Here is a 24686-nt window from a genome sequence, read left to right as displayed (position 1 = left end):
TAAGTTTCCTTCGATTCCAACTCTTACCATGTCAATATACCACAAAGAGGGTTAGCAACACCATTTAAACGTGTTATTAAAAAGCAAAACGTCAGTTAAAGTAAAAAAATAGTTGAAGAAACATCAGGCAGGATTTTGCATTTCTGCCTCTTTTCGCAGCACTAACCAGAATAGTTGTGAAAAAATGACCATGAAAATTATTTGGGGTATCGAGACTAATGAAAGCAAGTCAAAAATTTGTCCCTACAAAACTCTTCGCTAGCGCCCAGACCTGCGCGGTATGAAACTCCGTAATATATTTACAGTTCTCCAAACCAACAATCAGCGCCATAAACAAAACAAAAATTTGAAGGGCCTAAATAGGCATTAATCCATTAACGCACCGAGGGCGTTAATGGATGTTTGTAGTAAAAGACCTAAATTATTTGACCTTAAACCTACAATAATGAACTTCAATACATAAATCAAAATGATAAAAATTCAGTAACCAAGAGTTTCATGGTCAGAACATTTAGCTAGGGCGCCACGAGGGGCGTTTTAAATGCACATGAAATGCAATATAATGCATTGCACGCGCATGTAAAAGTTTCGTCGTGTCCCATAATTAAAAATTTATTGCTGGAAACAAGAAAATGTTCCCGCTACACGAGACAAAATATATTTATCTAATTTGCCGGGGGAGGGAATTGTTGATGCAGGGACAACATTTGTGCTGGCAACAACTTTGTGAATGTTTCCTTGGATTGCCTTCCTCTGCAGGTTGTTGCAGTAAAATTTTTATCAACCAATTGAATTCATCCAAATTAAAATTTAAAAATGTTAACATTTAGCCTGCAATTCTAGATGTTTTTAATGTAAAGAGGCTGAAAAAAAGTCAAGCGTTTGCTCTTATTTATAATTTAATCTCTGATCTCTGGCATATAGTGGTAACTTAATTGTTTGGTATGTTACCTTCCGGAAAGATATCTAACAGCAGCCAACTTTCCGATAGTCCACTCTTTAGCCTTTTATCCCGTTTCTAATTTCACCTTCTCAGTCGGCAAGACCAGTAGGCGATTCTATTTGTCCTTGTTTAGTTAATGAAAATTTTTGCTGGTTTTCGTGGTAGCTACACGCGCAACATTTCAGGCGCGTGCAGTGAAACAAGTCCGGTTGCATGTGGATGAAAAAAATTCCCTCGTGTGGCTCTAGCTTTGATGTAGTGTATCACTTTGTAATCCCGTTGCAATTGTACTCTCATCGCACTTTGTAATCCAATTTTGTCGCATTTCCATCGCACTTCGCCAAATCTATTGCAGTTAGTTATGTCGGACTTTGTAATTTCTCGTTCTGTTGCCCTTCGCGATTCCGTAAAAATGATCAGTATAAGACGTTTTTTGATCAGTACATACACAGCATCTTTCACACGAACCTAAATATTAAGATATTTCTAAAGTAATAAACTGATCAATACTATGTATTTTGTGCATATAAACGAGAAATTTCTATTTTGTTGATATGCATGTATTTTGGTGTTATGAATCCACAAACACTTTTATCAACTTGGAAAATCCACGGGTTCACCAATCGCAGCTAAGCTACCATTTTGCGTGACAAACAGACAGACGTATACGGGCATTATAATATAGATAAAAGTCTCTCTTGTCAACACCTCAAGACACAACAACTTTGTTTTTTTGAAATAAATCAGCTATGAATAGTCTAAAGTTGTATTACTAATTTGTTATAAACCGGATATAAACTGGGTCCTACATGTTTTTTTCGTGCTAACGTTGTTTATCCGTTGATAGCCATCATCTTGTAATTAAATTTGCGACAGTATTGCGATTACTAGTATTATCAACAATATGCAGAAGCTGCATAAACTATCTCGTTATTAAAAAGATGATTGTTGTTTAATTTACATTTCGGGAGACCAAAGTGGTATATGCTACTTGGCCTGTGACCACAAACCATGGTACGTTTTGAAGCCTCTTAAATGACTAAAGTGAATAAAGTGAGAATAATGTACACCGAAATCCTTTTTCTTTTATAAAAACATGCTTTATAAGAATACCAGGCTGGAATTTTTGGTGTCTATTGTTTAAACAACAGAGAAATAAGAATAATGACCAGCCTTGTTAGAATGTTGATATTCTTAACATAAAGCATGTAATAGATTTCAAATTAAATATATACGACTTCGTCTATGCCTTACGTTGGCTGGTGCAAAGAAGGGAAGCTAGGAAATTTAGGATGCACCTGGTTAATGACGTGGACGTCGTGCTCAGTATTTGGAAGAAAAATTAACACTTTAAGATCCCGAAGTGTTAATCCACATGCGAAAGAATTGTGTGTTGTCAGACAACGCGAACATTAATTAACGCGAACATAAATCCATGTTGTTGAGGTACATTTTTTTGCAATTAGTTGAGAATGCCTTTTGCAAAACCAAAGTAATGCTAATAGATACTTTCAGAGATTTGTAATCCATCCACGGAAACTTTTGCACCACAAGCAATAATATTTTTTAAATTGATACGTCTTAGAAAAAGTTCTGCACGTCAATTTAACAGTATTTGCGTTAATCTTTCCAAATTGTTGTTTCTGTTGTCTGGACAACAGAATCGTCATTCCTTTTTTTATTATACACACAGGAATTTTATTGCATTTAAAAGGCTGAAATGGGTGAATACGCAACCGGACAGTACTTAGAATGCTTTTCAATCGCCTATTTTTTATGAAAATAAATTGCATGGGTTTTGTTTAGTTCATAAACGAAAGACCTTCACCTTTATCAAAAAGCGTATTTTTGAATCTTTTCCCATCATACGTTTTTTTCCCCTTAAAGTTTACCGTTTTGTGATAAAAATGTTATACTAAAAAGATTGAAATTATTTTGCGCAAATAAATGCAACAGTGGTAAAAAAAATAATGTTTTGTTTTGATTAACACATCAGCTCAAAAGATAAAGGTTAGGAACTTCAACTAATTATTAAATATTCACGTGTTAGTTCTGTCACTATAACCAAGTTGGTTAGCGCCTTGCACTTAGATGCTGGTGCGTATCTTCCTAACAGACGTTTTACTAAAGTAAAACTTTGCGTATGAAAGCTCGTTGCAATTGCCCAGTTGGGACATAGTTAGTTAGTTAGTCAGTTAGTCAGTTAGGAGTTGGAAACCAATACTATCCTCGCAGGCGAGATAGTAATAATGTGACATAGCTAGTTATACAGTTGAGGACGATAAAGAGCAAGGTGTTTGCTCCTTTACTTGACATTACTTAAATTATCGCTGTAGTAAACTTCAGTAATGTGAAAACCTGAAATCAGTGAAAATGTCATATGTTAGAATTTAATTCAACGTGTAATGTAAAGTAAAAAGACGTGTAGCTGTAACTGTCAGTTATTTCCTTATTGAATACAAAAAGCGTTTCGGAAACAATTGCAAAATATATGAGAGGAATTTTATTCTGTCGAAAAAATATCGGGGATTACGAAGTGTAACAAGGCAGATTTACAAAGTGCTTCATGGAAGAATTACAATTTGCTATAGGTTTGTGATTGCAGAGTGCGACAAAATTGTGTTACAAAGTGCGATTGGTTTTCAAAGTGCGATGGGATTACAACGGGCGATGTGATTACAAAGTGCGACGGGATTACAAAGCAATACACTACATTTGATGGTACTAATGTTATAAAATAACATATGTCAAGTAGGGTATTTAGCATTTAAATTAAAATGTTCTTTGTTTTAGGCAATGTGTCGAATACAAGAGTATTGTACCAAATCAGTTAGGATATTGCACAAAATATCTAAATAACAAAAAAGTTTATGTGAGTTTACAGGAAGCTGCAAGGGATAACAGGATCCTACATAGATTGTCTTTGTTTCACACGCTAAAAAGGATGCATAAACAAAATCCTCATGCAGCAATGAGACTTTTGAAGTTATGGTCAGGTAAGTGTTTTACTTGCGTTTCTCATTATTTTTTATCAAACATATAAACATATTAAAAAAAAATCACTCAAATCAAAAAGGACAAGATATGATATTACAATCTTTTCTCTCCGCTGCCAACAACAGGTATTTAAATTTTCGTAAAAAGATTGCAAACCCTTAATTATTTTTTATATATATATAAAAAAAGTTTGCATGGCCATGTAAATAGTTATCACACAGTGCCGAGAAATATTTTTTTGAGTTTTTTATGTTCTCATTGCATACATAAAAAAAGACTATATTTTTCGAGAACATGAGCAATATGAAGTTCATCGTATCAACTGAGCACAAGCCGTTGTTTTTGGTAGCTATACGTGACAATTTTTTGTTCAATTTCAGTCATCGTTTATGAAGTTCTTTGGTTAACAGCATATAGTCTAGTAGCCCATAATAAATTTTATACGATCGCACAATTAAATTTCCTTACTTAAATATAATCGAAATACACACAATTCATTAACTAACTCTTTGAAGTTACAGGTAAACAAAGAATTCTCAGCGGTCGATAACTACTTGCTCCTAATGCCTATATGCGAACATGAGAACAATTGAAGCGCGAGTATCTATTTGTGTCATGAAAATTATGTTTTATTCGGAAAGAAGGATTGTAACAACAGACAAGTTTTCCCTTCCTAAGTAAGCAACAACTTCACTCAACCAATCAGGAATACAAAATAAGTTTTTTTGCCTGCTATTCCAGCTAAACAGAGAAAAAATTCATGCATTTTGCACTGTAAAATTGAAAGATAAGTAAAGATTGAACTCGTTCCTCAGTAGAAAGAAAATACAGCGTGGAACTTGTGTAGACTTCAGCCAATTAAAACATTGCAATTCAAAATTAAGGCAAGCTTTAACCCCAGAACGATAAACTTAGAAACGTACACTTTCTTTAGATGTATACATCAATTTGGGAGTGAATAAATTTCTATCAAATTTGACAAGAATTGTTGAATATCTTATGGAAGAATTTAGCCAGCACCCAATTCTATTCGAAAAGTTTTTTTGTATGGTACGATTTAGAGTTTGCTTGACTTCGTCAAAAGATAAATCATTCATTATTTCCTGGCCCTGCCGCAGCTATTGCAAAGAAAATTCACGTGTTGTGCAAGAAATATATAATATTGTTCGTCAACTGCGCATAGATATTAAATACTTGCCCGATGTCGGGAATAACTCAGTCTGTACGATACTTCCAGAACAGAATATAACACACTTAGAACAGTGTCAATTAATTGGTAAGTATCCAATGTAGTTACAAATTTCAGAATGGTGTTAGTGGTGCAAAGATTTGTAAACATTACATAACTAAATTTTAGGCACTTTTTTCAGATTGGGAAAAACTAAGTTTTCTTCTAGTTAAACTAATGATAGCTACCACTTTCAGCTGATAATTTCGTATTTTAAAATTTTCTTATTAATGAAGCGGTAAATACAAGACATTTTTGCGCGTTATAAGCGTTTAATATAGTGTTACTTCAAAGAAAATGTACAAGTTTTCCTACTCAAAAGTGTAGGAAAAAAAGCATAGAAACAAGAGAAGCGGCAAGACTTAAACACTCACAGATTTATTATTAACAGGACTTGGTATAAACTATATAAAAAATTAGGAAAAAAAACTTATTATAATCAGTTTGTAGGCAAATACAATCCCATATAATCGGACCAACAAAGCTACAGAAAAATCAATAAGGTATGTGTTTTCAATTACCTAAAGTACGTATTTATAGCGTTTCCGTTGGGTCTGTAAAATATGCTTTAAATTAGCCGATGGCCGTTTTTTAAATGTTTGATTTTATTCCCTTTTTTTTGCTTTAAGAACAAAATCAGTCAAGATAAGACTGGTCTAAGGAGCCTTGTGGGTAAATTGTACAGGTTACACCCTCTAAGGATCAAAATAGAGTGCAAGATCTCCCTTATTGCAAGGTTAGTCTGCAGATTCAAGGTAATTGAACAACACACCCCTGAATACAGCAGATAACAATTACATCCACATTACCACAAAAAAATTAGTAATAAAAAATAAACAAATAAAATGAGCGAATAGAATGAGCGGAAAACCAACCATGGCCTGACTGTAGCTTTCCACATGCGTTACAGGATCGCAATAATTAGCCTTGGACGAGTAGTTGTCACGTTCACGTCAGACCAGCCTGTCATTGGGGTGATCCTTGTGGGTGCAAAACCATTAAAGGCGCGTAATCACCCTTATCGAAAAAAATTAACACATACATTTTATTTATTTATTTCAAAGTTCAGACGGAGTTATGACTTTCCTGGACATTTGAGGATGTAAAACGTACTAGAAATGGAAATAATGGTACTTAAATATCTTGAATTTATTGTTTGTTTTTTCCAGCCGCCATATTTAACGATCTTGTTGATCTCTTATTCTTGTCTAATAAGTGGGCCGTCGCAATATGTTCGTGTGAAACCGTAGATAAACAAACGGCCTTAACTTTAAATGAGCTTGGAGATGGAGTTCGATAAAATCGTCAATATGGTAGGCTCCCACACCATGCTGTTTTTTTGGGCTTGCTTTATCTTTGCAAAACATGGCATCAAAAAGTGGAAAGAAATTTAGGTTCTGTTTAAAAAGGCGCGCGTAAAAACATCCGTATCACTTTCTCCACTTAGATTTAATTTTCTTCTATTTTATTCGTCATTGTTTTTGGAGACCAGACAAAACAAATCAGAAAGAAGAAATCACAGCATCACCTCGTGGTTATTATTTATGATAATTAATGCTTATTGCGCTCTTTCTTTTTGTATTAGCTTGACAAGGATTACTGCATATTATAAGCCAAAATACCCAACGGGGGAAAATGCTTACTGTGATAGTTGAAAATAGTTGCAGCACTATGGAGATAATTAAATTTAGAGCATGGAAGGTGAAATTCTGAAAATTTAGATATTTTAATTGTCTAGATCTGATAATGTCTCTATAAGGAAGGGACTAACTGTTTGAACAAAGGCAACTAATCAAAACGTAACACAGCTAGCGAGGCGAAGCTGTCTTCAGAAACAACATCAAGAAGTGGTCAGTGTTGCAAAGAAGTCTGATTGAAATAATAAAGAATAACACAGAAACTTCGATTGATTTATCTGATTTATCCTGTTCGAAACTTTGTGGATACATTTGTAAAAGCATTACGATGGAAACACAGCTACGGATACTCTCCCTCATGCATTATTTTTTCTGTAATAGAATAAATCCAGCAACCATGTGATCGATTTTGCTGTGCGTTTATTATTGCATGATTCGTGCAATGAAATATATTGGCACTTCTGTAGGCTAAAAAAAATTGGGGTGAGGTTGCAATTTCTATGAAACATTTGAACATGTTCTGGTTGTCAGTTTTCAATAAAATTTTCAGGATAATGTGTTCTCATATATATCTTTCAATTTTTACTATAAAATAGGTACCTCAAAAAAAGTTTTCTACAGGGTGATTACGCGCCTTTAAAGCAGGATAATTAAAATAACGGTCTATTTACCAATGCTACTTCCCATAATGAAATACAGCAGAAACCTTAACCCTATAAACTAAGTGAACCAACCTAGCCTCCTTACATGACTTGTAGTATGGAATTGGCATAGCAAGTTAGACCAGAACGGGATGTGTTTGTTTAAACTTTAGGAGGAGGAACTAAACTATTCAAGGAGTTGTTCTGAGGAGATATATATTTTTGATATGGTTGCGACAAGTCATTCTTGGCCTCTAGCATGAGACAAATTATTGCTAGGGTATCCTTTACCTTAATCGATGGACTTTGGGTGCAACTGTTTGGACTTCACTCCTTTAAATTTCTTGCGATCCAAATGCAAACTGATGCTTTCATATAAACATTAACTAGTTTTCAAACGGGTTGAAAAGCTTTCCTGTTTCGGGAGTCCAATCTCTTTAAACGAATGAAAACTGAGTGTCATTCATTATGCTTGATGATATTAATTAAAGGGATGTACTAAGAGAGCAGCTCATTGGAGTGCCAGGTTTTCATGTTTCCCTTACACGCACAAGCCGGTCCAATTTAAATAACGCGTTTGCTGTTGTTTGGATACAGGACCCTATCTTGTCTAAGCGATGTTATGACAATATGTCCAGGAAATATTATTTCATTGTTTAAATCTGAAAGAAGTAACCAGTCGGTGGCAAGATGTAAGAGAGCTGTAGGTTTTGACTTTTTAAGAAGGGTGACTACCTGCTTTAATATATTTTATATTATTTTTGTGCTTTACAGGAGAGGAGATAGAATCAGAAAACGTGTAGTTAGTAACTGTAACAGTACACGCAAGACAGAGTCATGACGAAACGTCAAACTGTCCTGCGTAAGTGTTGTATTACAGGCCCTTGTATCGTAAGCAATAGTGCAGACGTTTTCCTACACATGAAACAGCAGGATTTCGAACACATACGCCAGCGCCCTAAATTGCTTTGAGATGGTGGAAGAACATTCTAGGTGAAGCTTAAATAAAAGGACGGCTTTGGGTTTGGTGGCATGGAAAGCAAAGATTCCCAGGAGAGGTCAATATTAATATAGTTGTCCCATGTGGTTCAACATTCTTGCACCCATAGTTGTAAGGCTCTGCTCATATCCTCTTTTTCATCAATTTTTTTGCGGTTACTGATATTAACTTCCATACAGATTACACTGTGTAAAAGAAGGTACCTTTGGTTAAGGAAACAGACCATCATTTTAACCTTCAATTCTGCTTCAAGCGTTCTTCGGAATTTCTCAGCAGCAAGTGAACGCTGATCTTAGCGGACGTGATTATGGAAGGTAGGCTTTTAGAGGTACCGCGAAAGGTCAGTTGGAAGCATAGTCACGCGCAAATTAGTAGTAGAATGGTAAAGATCGAACCACAAGACATTGAGACTTCGCATTTCAGCAATGGAAACTGAATTCGCGGGATTAATAAATTTATAAAACGACTTGTCAACAATGCAGATAACGTTTTATTATGCTCGTCTATAGCCTTTCTAAGGTAGTCTCATCCAGCATACGGCCTAGGAATCATACAGGCATTGAATGAATAAAAGATACAAAGGAAGAAAATTATGTATAGTCTGAAGGCTATTGGATAGCAAAAGAAGTTGAATTGAGGGACTTACCCTTTCTGATTACGATGCTACGTGTTTGTAAGGACGGAAAATCCATGGCAACCGATTTTGGTCCTACGGAACACCTGGACAAAAGCGTTTAGGTGCAAGATACCGATCAAGACATTAGGTTGATATCGTTCATAAAGCCTCTTATTAAGTAGGGATTTACAAGTTGATTTATGTGATATACTAAGGAGCGGAAGCCAGTAGAGTGTAGTCAGGAAAAGTATTGATGCTTGTATGAGGAAATGATCGATGGGCATTTGTTATATTGAGCCCGTTGGTAGCTAGATCTGACTTATAAGAACGGGCTTTTTTAGTGCTGACCAAACTGTTGACATGTGTTCCCAGCAGAGAAAAACCTTTTCATACAACCCTTCTGGACAGATACAAGGCCAAACACAATACTTGGGTATTGAAAAGCGTTTCGGAATTACCGGGTTGATGACGTCATCAAAAATTTTAAAACTTCAATATTTCTTTAACCGTTTGTCAAGCGTACATAATCTTATACATTTTCTTGACCAAGGTTTCAAGATCTGTACAATAAAGGTAACGGGTTTACAAATGTTTTTATAGAAACGTTGGAATTTGGACTTTAGTCGGACTTTGCTAACGTCAGCAAATATTTTAAATTCTTAAATCTCCTTAACCGCAGGTGAATACCGCGCAATCTTTTACATTATTATAATCAGCTTTTTTCTTTTTTTTTTCAGATTTTTTCACGAACTTTATCGGCTTTTCAATAGTAATAGCTGCATTTTGTCTGCTTGTCGGCACGAAATCCATAATGATCCAAAAGTAGTAAGAAAACGGCTTGTGTTTTTTACCAAAAAACGGTCATGATTTTTTAATTGCTAACCATCGTTCGCCTCTAAAAAAATAGCGTTTTGATGTGGTTTCCCTTAATACATTGCCCGAATTCATCCATGCGGTAAATAAACAAATCTCGACAAGTTCTCATTCGTTGTTATTGCCACTCCTGGCTCTGACCGCAAATACTTTCGCACGACAGCGATGGCAGGTCCCATTAAATGTTGACTTGGCTGTTAATATTGGTTGATTGGTGGGGTTCCGATTTTGTTCTTGAATTTTTTTTTCTCTGGTTTTTGAATTTTATGATGGCTGAATTTATGTATGTAAATATGTGTAATCGCTTTTATAGCCATGAACAAATGGTAAGAAAAACAATTTTATAATTTTGGCTATCTAGTTATATTCACTGTTCTGATAAACTTTTTATTCAGTTTGGTTCAACTGTTTTTCACCAACGTTATTGTTTCGTTTTGTGTTATCTTCACCATCTGATTTTTTATTAAAGCTGCAACTTGGTTTTGTCAATGTAGCTAAAAAGACTAAAATTCCAAATTCTATTTAGAATTTATTCTTCTTGTTAGGTAGATGTAGTTAGGTAACGGCACCTTTCACTGTAATATAAACTTAAGCAGAAGTTCTACGGCTTATTGATTCACGGACAGACATTCTACGCACAATTCAGGGTTTACTTTTGCTCACAATTTAAAGTGTTTAAAAATGTTGATTTTAAAAATTTGTTTATGAATGTTTATAAACAAGTTGTGTTTCTTAATTACGATGATGATTTTGACGACAGTCTACCAAATTTGAAAAGACTTGCAATATATGCATCTCTTGTTTTGTCTTCGTAAAAACCTTTTTATATGTTGTGTTTCCATTAAAGATGGTCTACTCTTTCGTATTTTTTTTGTGGTCTAAATGCTTTGACAGTTATTTTTATTTCTATGGGTATTTATTTCAGCATTTTCTGTTAAGTTTGGCGGCTTAAAACTGTAGTGTACTATGCTAATTTAGGATGCTGTTAATCTATTTCTTCGGAATTTCGATTGTCTACTCACTTAATCGGCTCAAAACGCTCTTTAAATCCCCAATTGTTTTGATCGCCCTAACATGCAATTAAGCCTCTTCGAGGTTATTTTACACAGGTCAAAAAACCCACTCTGAGAAACAGCTATATATAATATCCCACAATCAAGTGAGCGAATTCGAGTGCTCATAGTGACGAAAAATAAAAAATCATTCTCCAACAGTTTTACAGTGGACCATATAAATCATTTTAATTGTTTAAGTAGAAGAAGCAAAAACGTGCATGAAAAAAGCTTGAGTAAACCAAACGCTTAAATAAATAAACATGTTTTTTTTCTTCGTTATCACTTTAGAAGATTCAAATCAGAACTTCACAAAAGTGTGTTACGAAGGAAACGGAAGTGGTTACATAGGAATCATTAATGTTACGTCTTCTGGAAAAACCTGTCAACCTTGGTCTATAAATCCTTATTTAAACCCTGGCTCTTACCCAACATTAAAGGAAAACTTTTGCAGAAATCCACAGGGTCATTTGGATAAACCTTGGTGTTACATTGACAAGTCAATGCAACGTTGGGAATACTGTGACGTCAAAGAATGCAGCAGTAATATAATTGATGGTAGGCGATTTAAATGATTTATGCTTTGTAAAAATTTACATAGTGTATCTAACCAAAGAAACGAAAACTGGAAGCTAATATTTGTATACATTTCCTAGAGAGATGTCAAAATTTAAATATCTACGTCTGTTATTTTTTCAGTTTTTCTCTTTACAATATCATAAAAGAAATGGCTAACTTATATTATTTCAATTTTGTTTACACTTTTTATTTTAAAGAAGTATAAAACGTCATTTTGAAACTTGTTTCGTTACAGACAAAGAATTGTGGATGGAAAATGTTTGGATGATTTTAACACCGCTTGGAGTAATTATCGTTTTGTTAGTAATGGCTTATTTCATTAAAAGGCACCTGAAACAACGCAGAAAAGAACAAGGTTTGTACTTGGTTATCCAAAAGCATCAATACTTTACTAGTTTATGATTATTGGTAACAAAAAAATCTCACCCAGTGCAGCGTACGCAAAAATACTTAGATGTTGTTTAACACGTAGGTAGATACGACCTACCTACCTACCTATCTACCTACCTACCTACCAGGTGAATTGTTGTTTAAATTGTCGGAAGACATGACTACGTAATTCTAAAATCTTAATTCTGTGCTTCGTTTTTTTCTCACGAGAATTTTAAGCCTGTGTTGCGTGACTTAAGTAATTCATCTTTGAAAGATGACAGGTACCATTTCTCATTTTTTATGGCTGGTAACACGATCATTTTTAAATGATATTATAAAGAGTGATTATTTAAAGTGATCACGTATTTCTCCCTTTAATACATATAAGATATCTCTTCGAATTCGTGTAGTACAGCAGAAGTAATTAAGGCCAGGGAAAGGGGGGGGGGGACAAGGAGAGGGAGAAAACACGCCCTACCTACATTAGAATAGCAATGAGCCTGAAATTTGTCGTAGCTGATGTTTTTCACATTTGGAAATGCAAAGACAAAAAAGACAAAAAGCAGGTTTGACACGCCTATTTTATAACCTCTATCAATTATTTTTTTTTTGTTTTGAAATATTAGTTTCATTTCCCAAAATTTAATTGTCGCAGTTGTCCGATTTTTAAATTGCCCTGACAATCTACAAATTTTCCTAATGTTGTTTATTTTAATCTTTATTTTAATAGTAGTTTTAAAGTTAATATACCGTATATTTAAAATTTAGAACCAATGGTATCTCCTTATCTTGATTTCAATTGCAACAAAGAAACTTTATCAAACCTACTGTCACCTCCACAAATTGAGACCAAAGTGTAAAAGGTTACCTTGTCGTTCAATACGGAAAAATTTCACTAATATTTGTTGATGCAATATTGAAAAATATTGGACTGATGTTGTTAATGGTTGTAATAGCACTGCACACCGCATGGCTGCAAAGAGGCAACACACTTACCCTTCCCGGCAAGATAGACAAAAACAAAAATCACTGTAAATTTTCAGAAATATCTTATGACAAGCTTATTCGTAATGTACAAAACATAATTTTTTCTTGTCAGTTTTTACTAATCGCATTTCCAAGTTTCTTTCTTATTAAATACAATTACTCTTTACTTATTTTACAGTTTTTCATAAGCCTGTAACTGACCGAAGTGAAAGCGACTACAGAGGTCGGTATTCTCCAGCAATGCCTGAATAAACAGTTAGTTTAGGGATTATTACCTGATTGTAATTTGATAACTTGAAAGAAATTTTATATCATTTATTTTATTTTTTCATTTTCCGACAGCACAAATAAACATATACTTAAATAATGATAAAAGATTTTTTCCTAAAAGGAACAATGAAGGAACCACGCAAGATTTACAACTTTACTGCACCGTTGTCAATCACAAATCTTTGTCGTTTGGAATTTGGTTTGCATAATTTGATGAACTGGCAGACGCAATTACATTTATGTTGAAAAAAACATTTAAATGTCTCGTCCTTCAAATGTTAGTGTTAAAATTTGTGGTATAGTTGGAATAACTGAAAGTGCAATAAAAAAAGGCCGCAGGTGGAAAAAGTATTTGTGCGTATTGGTACAGCCGGAAATCACATATAAAATATTTTTTTGCGGAGACATTATTGTCTTGTTGTGATGATTCAAACTTTTGATGTTTTATAGCCACTGACTTTCTTAATGCGGAGAAGGTTAATATTTACCCAAGGAAGTTAAGTTTTGATGTTTTACTCTTTAATACTGATGGAAATGTCCATTATTTTTTCATAAAAAGCTTTTTATAATACCAGATACTATCTACTTTAAAACACGCCGAACTTAAAAAATTGTAACGAATCTTCCTGGTGCATAGCAAGTGGGGAGGTAGACAAATGTGAAAAGACAAACCTCTCTTCTAGATTCAAAAGATTTATGTTTAAATAACAATTTGTGTCTTCCAGTGGCAGTGAAAAGTGAAACATTTTTTAGCGTTTTTTGCAATAAGATTTGGCAGTTGGATAGTCTACACTGCAAATGCCGTCCGTGTGCTACCTATATATCATGTTTAGGTTATATAAACTAGATTTATTTTCTTCCTTTTTATTTTAATTATAGTCGATCTTAATTAGCCTTAGTAGGCTAACGACCTTTCCTCCCAGAAATTATTACTTCATTAAACTGATAAAGTTTAAATTTTATTTCATTCTATTTAATAAAATACCTTATACAACATTGTATATTTTCTCGACTCTAAATAAAGCTATCAAGTCAAATCAAATTAAATCAGTCGAAGTTGTCTTTCGCCTTTTTATTTCCTTCTTTGGCCTAAATCAGATACTTTTTGTCTGACTTCTGAAACCTCATCTAGAAATTAGTCTGATCTTCTCTGCATTTCCTTGTTTTTTTCATAGGATTCGAAACGCCACAAAAAAACCTATTTCCATAAACTAGATTTGAAATGTAACAATGAACTATCAAGTTCAGCAAAAAAAAATCTATTCAGGAAGTACCTTGCTAGCTATTAATAAAGTCTTATGTAACTTGTTAATAAAACAGCACACCATTTTTCCAAACTTTAAAGGCGCTTATTGCAGTCACCAAGGTAATTTTTCTTGTACATTTTAGTGGTGAGACAATACAATATGTTAGTACTTTTTTGTTGCTGGAATATAAAATCCGGCCTGATGAAGTTCCACCATTGTTGGTCGCATAAGTTAACGTATTGCACAAACTGGCCATATATTAGCCAAAAATCACCACAGTATTTTTCGTCGTCTTCTGTCATATCAAAGAGACAAAAAACCTGGGGGCGAGGGTGACATCCTGTTGTTACCCCGTACAGCTAAAAAATCACTCAGCAATTTTGTTTTGCTGAGTAAGTTTTCATTACAGTTACAAAAGGTGTCCCCACCTACTAACTGCATTTAGCACAAGAAATATGGATTAAGAATTTTGTGGTAGCTAGGTAGCCAAACTGAATTTGGCTACTTGTACTCAGCAAAAGAGCTAGCTAGATAGGCATAACTCCAACATAAAAATAAATAATAATATACCACAATTCAATAATAAGAATAAATAAGATTAGCTACAGTTAGCTGGCTTCAGCAGGATGCTGAATTGAAATATACGTTTGTAGCTAGCCAAAATCATAAAATCGGGTTGTTTCAGATTTACACATGGCTAAAAGACGTGATGATATTTTTATTTTAACATGTGAAAACGTAGACACAATAAAGAGAATATCTTAAACGTTGATAAAATTTAGGCAGTTAAATAACTATACTAACCCAACTAAACATTTTCTTCGCTTCAAACAACTTCACTCGCAGCTTGGTAAACAATGAAAATTTGAAGGAGTATCTAGCGTACCTTATCAAATAATATTAAAATAACAGTCTATAACGATATTTGTAAACAGCTGGTGTAGCGCTATGTCGCGGGGCCAGGTCGGACTTTGAAGGTTGTGACGCTACGGCAATCGTTTTAAAAATCGGTCGAAGAAGAAAAAGGAGGGGGAGAAAAAGACCGCCCGTTTAAATAAGATATCGGATTTAATCCGAAATCCTAATTGCAAAACAAAGAAAAAGATTTTTTTTCTATAAGAAACCAGTGAAAGGCCCTAGTACTCGATATTTCTTATTTTTTGTGTTTTCATTACCGAAACGCAATAAGAAACTTTTTTTCATTGGGTTTGGGTTCTTATTGGGTTTTTATTATCTAAAAAGCTTTTCTTTACAGTAGCCAAAACAGTTCGACTTACGTAAATATTAAGACAAAGGATTTGAAACACATAGAGTCAGTTACTTGTTCTTTTCTGCAGTTTCGTTTTTACTTTTGTATTCTGATTTTGACTTAATCGAATTTTGCTGTTCGATTCGGTTTAAAATTAATTTAAATTGAAATTCTATCGTTTGACACGACAATTATCACGTTCAAAAAGCAGCAAAATGGTTTTTAAAACGTTTGTAATACCATACTGGTATATGTTTCTTAATTTATTCAGGGTCCAGTATTTATTTCTTTTAGCAGCTTTCTTGTAAAAAATTAAAAGGGAGTTTTAATCATTTTTTAGGGCGAGCAAATTGTCAGTTCTTTACAATTTTTGAAAAAGAATAATAAAACTAATTGTTACTATCCACCACAGTTTTTGTAAGTACTGGTTGCTTAATGTAAAATATAAAAGGCATGGTTACTATTGCAGTGTAAAGAAAAAAACGAAAAGTAGTTTTCGAAAATTTGTTGGACATATTTGGTAAGCTCTAAAAATTATAAAGTAAAAGAGGGTTTTATCTTCATCTAAGAAAGTTGAAGTATTTTTGTTACAAATCTGAATTCGTCTATCATTTTTCCCTCTTTAAATCGCATACTGTTTTTCTAGCTATTAATTCAAGAGCGATCATAGAACACGCAAAAATAATGAAGTTCATATTTTCTTTTCATTTCTCTCTGCTAGAATGAAAACTTTAAGTATAATTTGCCTATGCAATTTTCTCTTGTTTACGTTCTTATCCATCTTTTTTTCTTGAGAAGAGATTTTGCACATTGCAAAAATAAAAATAAAATACTTTTTACTCTGGTGGTCATAAGTGAAACTTGACTTCAAGTCATAAGTAAAAACCTGACTTTCTAAAAAATTTTCCTGTCCTCGCTGTTTAGAAATAACTCGCTTAATGAGCTTCGCTCGGTGGTAACCCGCGGTTTTTTTACTGGGTATAACTTTTCTTTAACATTTTAACTGTTTTTTTTGTTTTTTTTAAGAAAATTATACTTTACGTGAGTTATTGCAATTTTCGGACGGAGGTAACTTTTTTTAAATTTTAAAAAGTACTGACATACATTTATGCGTGTTGTAAGATCAAATATTGGTTATCAAATTATTTATTACATTCATGTTCGTTACCACGTAGTTACTAAGGTGTTATTAATGAGACGTATGGGTCGGTCTTAGGGTTAAAATACAGACTAGATTTAATGGAAATGTCGATCTAGCGAAATGATGTCATTTCAGATCCCAATAACGTCAATATAGTGTTTTTCTTATCTCAAACATCTATAAATGCATATTCTCAACATGCACTACTTTTAATGACATGACATAAATATTTCTGAAAAAACGAACTTTTTCACCTTTATTGTTAAAGTAAAACACGTTTGTACAAACATGACGTCGTTTTCACAATAATGGCGTCATTAAAATTAATTTTTTTAAATGAAAGAACTTGATTTTTGTTCAGTGAATAAAGCACCAAGAATTTAGGCCATAGGGTCAGTGATGCTTGAATTCAAATTTATTTCAAAATTATAAAATGCTGTGAACCTTCGGTGCTACAGAGACTAAGAAAACCCGGCGGTAATAGAATTAAAAAGGTAATTAACACTTCTATGATTTTAAGTTATTGTTGTTCCTTCAACTGGATTTATATATGTTTCTTTATATGTTCATTTTTTGGAATATAACACAATCTTTTTTTTTAAAATTAAAATAAATATTCCATTTTAAAATTTAAAATCTCCTGCTTAAATTTTTTGTTATAACTAAAGATCTTCACTCCACCTGGAATCATTTTTATCACATTCTCTATTGGGCGGAACTTTATCAAAGCACTCGAATTCGTCAACTGTAATATCGCTAGTGGATAGTAAATCACTGTTCTCATTAGATTTCCCTGCGTCACCATTGGTTCAATGTCGTGAAAGGCATTAATTGGTAGCAACTTTGTAGAATGTCATCGACAATTCCAATTGCTTACCATCCACTTTAAATTATCCTTCTTCGTTTAGTAATGATCATATAGTTGCAGAACTCCACTAACCAATCAGCTTGGATGTGCTTCGTTTTACCCGGCTTTCAACCAAGTTGAACGAAACTTTTATTATCCAATTAGACTTTTTCTTGCCCGTAATACGATTCATTAAATTTGCGTTTACAAAATCGTTTAGCGTATACATAGACCGTTAGATCATTTGATGATATTGTCTTGTTCGCAGGAGCATTGACAACGCACTCAAAATGTATATCACAAAGTAATTTCTTTTATGTCCCTACAATTTGGGGAACAAAACTTTTGCGCTATCTGAATTTATATATCTAAAGGAATAAACTATCGGGAAAAGAGAAAAAAATGCAAAATACGCAAATATATCTGCTCTTAAACTAATCGCCTTGGGTTAGGTGGAAAGATAGAGACAACGCAGCTAGGTGGGATGCACGATGTTGTGGCATACCAGCGAAAGATATGTAGCAGACCCCATGATGGGAAATTTCTGTTTTGTTTTTTAACTAATAGAACCAAAAATTGCAGGTAAATATCAAAGGCAAACAACAGCAAGTTTCATTCATGCGGCCAGGATGTTCATTTGTCAGAACCATCTTTCTTGTGTAAGGTGAGACAGATATTAATGCCTTGTTTAAAATCGCCAGTCCGCTGGGGCCCAACAGGCAAAAAATCGAAATAATGTAACTACCCAGATAAAAGTGAGATAACTTCAAAGACTAGTCTGCCTTTGTATAGCTATGGGGATTCCAGCATAATAGGTAGACAAAATTAAATAAGCTTAATTTTTTGTTTGTATTAGACAACTGGACTGCAAACTTGAATTTAGGGAACTTTATTATTATACACTGAATTCCGCTCTCCTCATTATTTATATAAAATTAACTTTGTGTTTACATCAAAAATTTTTCTCCTGAAAATTTTTTTGCATATAAACACACTGTCCCGGAAAAAAATTCTAGCAAGCGTTTCTTCATGTGAAGGCACGAAAAAATCATTCTGGCACACGCCCCTGTCCTGGCAATCGTCCCGCCCAGCCTCTTGATTTGTTTGTTAAAATGTGTGCTTATTTGGCATTTTTTATTCGGGGAACCTGCATTGGAACCAAGTCGCTAAACTGTTTTTTCACGCATTGAAATTCAATATATAAAGTGATAAAAATTTATGAAAACCTGCTAAAGTAAATCATGTAAGCTTAAAAATTCATAGTAATTAAACTACAAGGGACAAGTGTTTCACAATCATGTCTCATTTTTGTAACGTTAAATACTACATCTGCTAACAATCCAACCAAAAGCAGAACTATAAATTCTTTTATCTTGCAAAATCCCTTTTTCAACGTCAACCGTTTAGCAACTACTATTATTATTCAACGTTCTCTGAATTTTATCTATTTCCGCGCGCCATAATACGTCTTAGTTTTATTTTAAATATTCGTTATTGGCGTTTCATACTGACACGCAATTACTTTGTTAAGCTTGAAAGTTCCATAGTTTATTTAGCAAATCATTTCTTGGGTTTAAGGCAAAAAAAAAACAAAACTAAATTTGATAAATTTTCTCCCTGATCTTTGTCAGAGCATCAGATCACAACTAAACACGTCTTTCAACATGCATGTTCAAAATGTTAAAAATTCTCTTGATATAAATAAAATGTATAAAATGTATAAAAACAATAAAAGTCGTTAAAAATTATAATATGTATTCCCAAATTTAAGATAATCACCTTATTTCATCTTTTTCTGTTCAATAAATCAGATTTGTGTTGTTTAATCGCTAATGCCTCTTTAAGATTTCTTATAATAAAATTATTGTCACTGTAAAGAATTTTTATTTTCTCAAAGTTTATTTCGTGTTTTGTTTCTTTAATGTGTTTAGACATTCAAGAGACGTTTTCTTGAACGTTTTTTGCGCCATTTTTGTGTTCTTTTATTCGTGTTTTCAACTTCCTTCCTGTTTCTCCTATGTAATATTTTCCACAATCTCCAGACGTTACTTTATATACAACACCTGATTCATTGTCTTGGTGATACCAAATACCATACTTTGCAGGATTTAGTTTCAATTTGTGTATATGGAATAAACAGTGGATGCACTATGTCTCCTTATTTTTTCTTTTATTACAAGCAAATTAATATTTACTAGTCGATTAGGCCCGTGGAAAATTCCACTTAGGCAGAAAAACAATTGAAAAGTTCTGTCATTTGAATTTTGATGACATCAGCAAATATTTCAGTATATTGAATATGCCTTTTACTAAAAAAAATAATCTGAAAATGCATAAAAAGAAAGTATATAAGTCATAATTTAACAAAAAAGTTCTTAAAATCTAACACAAAATATCAAATGTCAAATCGCATGAAATCCTCCCAACAAAACTTCAGACAAAATATGAAAAACAATGGCGTACAAGGTGTAAAATCAAGTTAGTAGAAAGTTACAACATTGACAGTCACAACCCAGACAGTTACGAGAACAATAATAATAATGTCAGAAATAACACATATCTCAAATATGTATACATCTTATTATGTGATTATGTTGAAATCCTTCAATATTTTATTCTGAACTGTCGAAAAGAAAGGCTTGCAACAGTAAGCACAGATCTATGAAAAAAGTTCTTTAATCATTTTAAACATTGTCTTTTCCCTAAATGCTTATACAACAATACAACCTGAACATTATCAAAAAGCCAAACTTAAACAAACACAAAACACCTAAAAACAAAAAGTTAAACTTTGAAAAATCATTTATTTGGTTGCATACCATCCTCTCCCGTAAAAATATGCACAAAATGTAAAAATTAACCGGTTAACAAAACAATTTTTTGTCTAATGATCCGTACTGACTTTACCAAACATTTTAACTTGAAATGTCGAAAAAGCAATGAGCAAGGAGTAAATTTCAAATCAACAAAAATCATTATTTTGAAAACATTGTATATATATGGTCCTTCCTCACAAAAGTTTACAATAAATGTAGAACACAAAGGTTTATGAGGAGCAAATCAAAGTATGAACAAAAATCAGTTCAATTGGCATGTTCTATATTGTCTTCAGCCATAAAATCTTCCACAAAATTGATATGAAACCCATCAAATTCAACTCAGAAAAAGCAATCATTTAAGTGCATACAAAAATACAACTTGTAGAATATCAAATTATTATTTTTAGTATATATAATTGCATATGGTTCTCCCTCACAACAGTTAAATTTTTGCACTAAATTTGCAACACAAAATACAAATTCTAAATAATTCCTATGGTTTTCCTCAAAAGTTTAATCAAAATATAAAAGATGAGAGGTGAACGACAAAATCAAAGTTTGCAGAATTTAATTATTTTGGTATATATATGTCTATTGATATATGCCCTTTATAACAATATTTCAATCCATAATGTGAAAAACAAAAACAGTTTGCAACAAAATCAGTTATTCTGATGATATTGCATACACTTTTTTTCCACAAAAGTGTAAAAAAAGAATGGTTGTAGGAAATACTTCTGATTCAACAAAAATCAGTATTTGCATCTTGTGCTCATTAAATATTACCCAACATTTCAAAAAACTGTGATTTGGAACGCATCAAATTTATAAATAGAGAGGGATCAGTCATTTCGGTATGTTGTACAGAGTCCTGCCCGGTAAGAATTTATACAAAATATAAAAAAAAACACAAGTTTTTTCGGTGTTGTACTCCCTCAAAAAAGTTGAAACTTTTCTTAATTGAGACAAAATGCCATAAACAAAAACATTTTAGTCAGAACATCTAGAACAACAAAAATCACTACACTTAAGGTACCAGAATTACTACATGTTAAATAAAAATCGTTTCGTCATATTGCATGTAACCGATGTATATAAGTTTAGTTACACAAAATGTGAAAAATACATTATTTGCATACACAAATTGTGAAAAATACATTATTTGCTTAAAAACAGTCCATAAAATCTTCTTAATTATTATGTAATACTTTTTTAAAAGTTGTTGTGGCTTGTTAATTTAGCTTAAAATGTCAATTAAAATAAGTTACAGTCACATTCTTAGCAAAGACCACTAAGATTAGCTTACATGTAAAAAGCAACATAAAACTGAAGCTAACATAAGGTAGCTACAGCAATAGCAACTAATAGCTGGTCACTTAAATATAAGCTGGAGACTTAGCTAGGTATAGAGAACATGGCTACATATTTATAAATTCCTAGCTACCTAGCTAGTTGTTGTTGGTGTGGTTGATGCTAGCTAGCTAACAAACATGTCTCGCATCAATAATATCATCAAAACTTTAAAAAACATAAACAATCCTTACAGAAATCTTTCTATACTTCATTTATATACCATGCCCCTTTTTAAATGCTTTTGTAAAGATTTATTTTGAAGGCAAGAGAAGTCAAATGCTTAAAAATGACAGCCATCTTTTTTGCAAACACAATTTCCGTTACTTTGTGCTAGAACTTCATTTAACAAACCACACAAAACTCGCGGTTTTTCACGACAAAGAAGACATATTTTTTTCGGCAACATCAAAGGTTTTTTCGGCAACATCAAAGGAAAATGACGATATCAACTTTGCCTGTCACAGACACACAGACACACTTAGCGTATTATTATAGAGATAAAGTTCTAATTCGTTAAGCAAACACTTATACTTGCTGCATCTGTGACTACATGTTCCACCCCCCCCCTGACAAGTTTTAAATTCAGATGCATTGTTTTGAATACGCATACTTGATTGAGACGTGCAAATGCTCCAAATTAAATCACACTGCTTCTTTTCTTGTGTCTGACAGTAGATGTAGTAAGGCAAAATTTGACTCACATAACTTTCCTGCTAGCCAAATCTGCTTGTTAAGGAGTTATTTAATACACTATTTGGCGCTATATTTTATCTTGCGCCATGTGGAGCGGGAGACTCTTGCCTTTGTTCACTTTTAGCTCCAAACGTTATATACTTTTTTATGAGCAGGAAGTTGGATTTTGGACTCTAAACCTGGTTGCTGTTAAACCTCCTGATTAATATGCACCCTACAGTTCAAACTTTTAATTAGAGAGTCTAATTAAATTATAAATTAAAATTAATATGGTCTCTGAGAAGTACAAAACTACCACTCCAGGTATCAAAAAACTAAAAATAGCAAACGAATAGAAGAGAGGTTTAATTTAGTATTCCATAGAGGCATCTTTTGTGTAGACTCCCGGTTATTCGAAGCCTCAAGGGGGATAAGATTTTACTTCGAATAACCGGGAGTTCGAATAACTGAAAAATTCGTTTTCCAGCCAGATTTTCAATTTAACCTTAATGGGATGGACTTTTCTTAAGTAATTGAGGCATTGTGGTTCAGTTGAGCGTGTAAACACAAAGAATTTTTACTTTTTGAAGAAAGAATAAATTTGAACAAATTGTTAACAGGTTTTAAAATATGAAAGTTATAAAGAAAATGTATCTAGTAAATACAAGGAGTTCAACTCTTAAAAAATCTTTAATGTTACATTGTTTTTTACTATCGATGTAGTGTTTTTGACATGTGCGTGTTATCATGTTTAACTGCTTTCTGATTTCAAGACCATTCTTGTCAAACAAAGACCATCTTTCCAACAATTCTAAGGCCTCTTCCAACTCTGACTGCTTTGGCTTCTTCGGGGGGATGTCATGTGCCTCAATTTCATCATCATCGTCATCTTCGAGATTCGGCGCGTTTTGATCTTTGTCCTCATTAAGTACGATTTCCACGATTTCCTCATCAGTCAATTCAATTGATTTACTCGTGCATACCTCAAAAGCAATATCCACAAAATCATCTGCGTTATATGCGTTAAGTAAGAAAAAAAGTGTTTTAATCGCAGAAAATCAATGTTCTCACTCGACGATCTCCCAATAAGAAAAATTCGAATAACTGAGGGTGACTTAGCCTATAATTGGCCCCAAGGGGAATAAAAATCACTTCGGATAACCGAATTATTCGAATAACTAAAGTTCGAATAACCGAGAGTGTTTTTGCCTGAGTTGGGTAAGCAGATCCAAGGGGAACGCCATCTCACTTCGAATAACCGAATTATTCGAATAAGTGCAGGTTCGAATAACCGGGAGTCTACTGTATATAAAAAAGAAAATTATGTTTAATTATGTCTATATTTGTAATAAATAAAATTATATTCCCATAAAACGCTTGCACTCTACATGAAGCAAGTTATTTTGAAAATCAAAAATTAAGAGTTAAAAGTTCAAAGTTTAAAATCAAATAATCAAATATTTTCGCCCACGTGACTCATTTTGTTTAACCAGTCCTGCATTTTTACACTCTCTGGTGGTCTCTCAAAATTGTAACCATGAAGTACCTTTGTGGTCTTAGGTAGTGAAAGCGTTAAACATATAGCCAATTCATTTTGACTTGTAAATGTTCAATTTGCATCCTAAATAGATATTTGCGTTGTAGCAAATCATTTTGATACGTTTATTTAAATTTTGTCTATTGTAAACGTTATATCAGTTTGTTCCTGGTGTTGATCTCCCACATATTTCATATTGTACTAAGAGGTCTCGGGAACTTCTGTCATATTGTGAAATATATTTGGTTTTAAACGCTACGTTTAGATTCCATTACGAACTTTCATACCGCACAGGTCTGGACACTAGCGAAGCGCTTGTAGGGACAAATTTTTATATCATCCGCAGAGCGTAAGACTTTTCTAATAAAAACATGCAGTACGCCGAGAATTATTCACTTTTCCCTTTGTATTTTTACTTTTTAAACAAATGCGATATATTGATTTTGCAATTATTTAAAGGAAGGATACTCAGTATTGATTTACTTGGTTATTAATTTAATTGCTTCAAATTGTGGGGTACACTCATCATAAAAAGTTGGCAGTCAAAAGAGAAAGAAACCGTATTTTGGTAGTTAGTTGCATCACAAGTTTAAATATTGTCTTAAAAATATCCCAGTGCTGATCAA

The 24686-nt window shown here is 33.2% G+C and overlaps 1 protein-coding gene across 2 annotated transcripts in view; it reads left to right on the top strand.

Annotated features, from left to right (window-relative positions):
- LOC130622972 (uncharacterized) overlaps positions 1 to 14813 on the top strand; it is a 30619-nt gene extending 15806 nt beyond the window's left edge. Inside the window, exons 7-11 of one of the 2 annotated variants that reach the window (XM_057438438.1) lie at positions 3737 to 3939; positions 4875 to 5216; positions 11279 to 11545; positions 11802 to 11921; positions 12707 to 14812. In XM_057438438.1, the coding sequence (XP_057294421.1) occupies positions 3737 to 3939; positions 4875 to 5216; positions 11279 to 11545; positions 11802 to 11921; positions 12707 to 12798 (1024 nt within the window). In that variant the 3' untranslated portion in view covers positions 12799 to 14812. Of the gene's footprint in view, positions 1 to 3736; positions 3940 to 4874; positions 5217 to 11278; positions 11546 to 11801; positions 11922 to 12706 lie in introns of both variants that reach the window. The other variant, XM_057438439.1, reaches the window with a different exon arrangement.
- Positions 14814 to 24686: the final 9873 nt, after the last annotated feature.

The sequence above is a fragment of the Hydractinia symbiolongicarpus genome, chromosome 13, assembly GCF_029227915.1.
Source record: "Hydractinia symbiolongicarpus strain clone_291-10 chromosome 13, HSymV2.1, whole genome shotgun sequence".
Taxonomy (NCBI): domain Eukaryota; kingdom Metazoa; phylum Cnidaria; class Hydrozoa; order Anthoathecata; family Hydractiniidae; genus Hydractinia; species Hydractinia symbiolongicarpus.
Note: the sequence above shows the minus strand (reverse complement) of the source record. Positions and strands in the feature narration are given on the sequence as shown.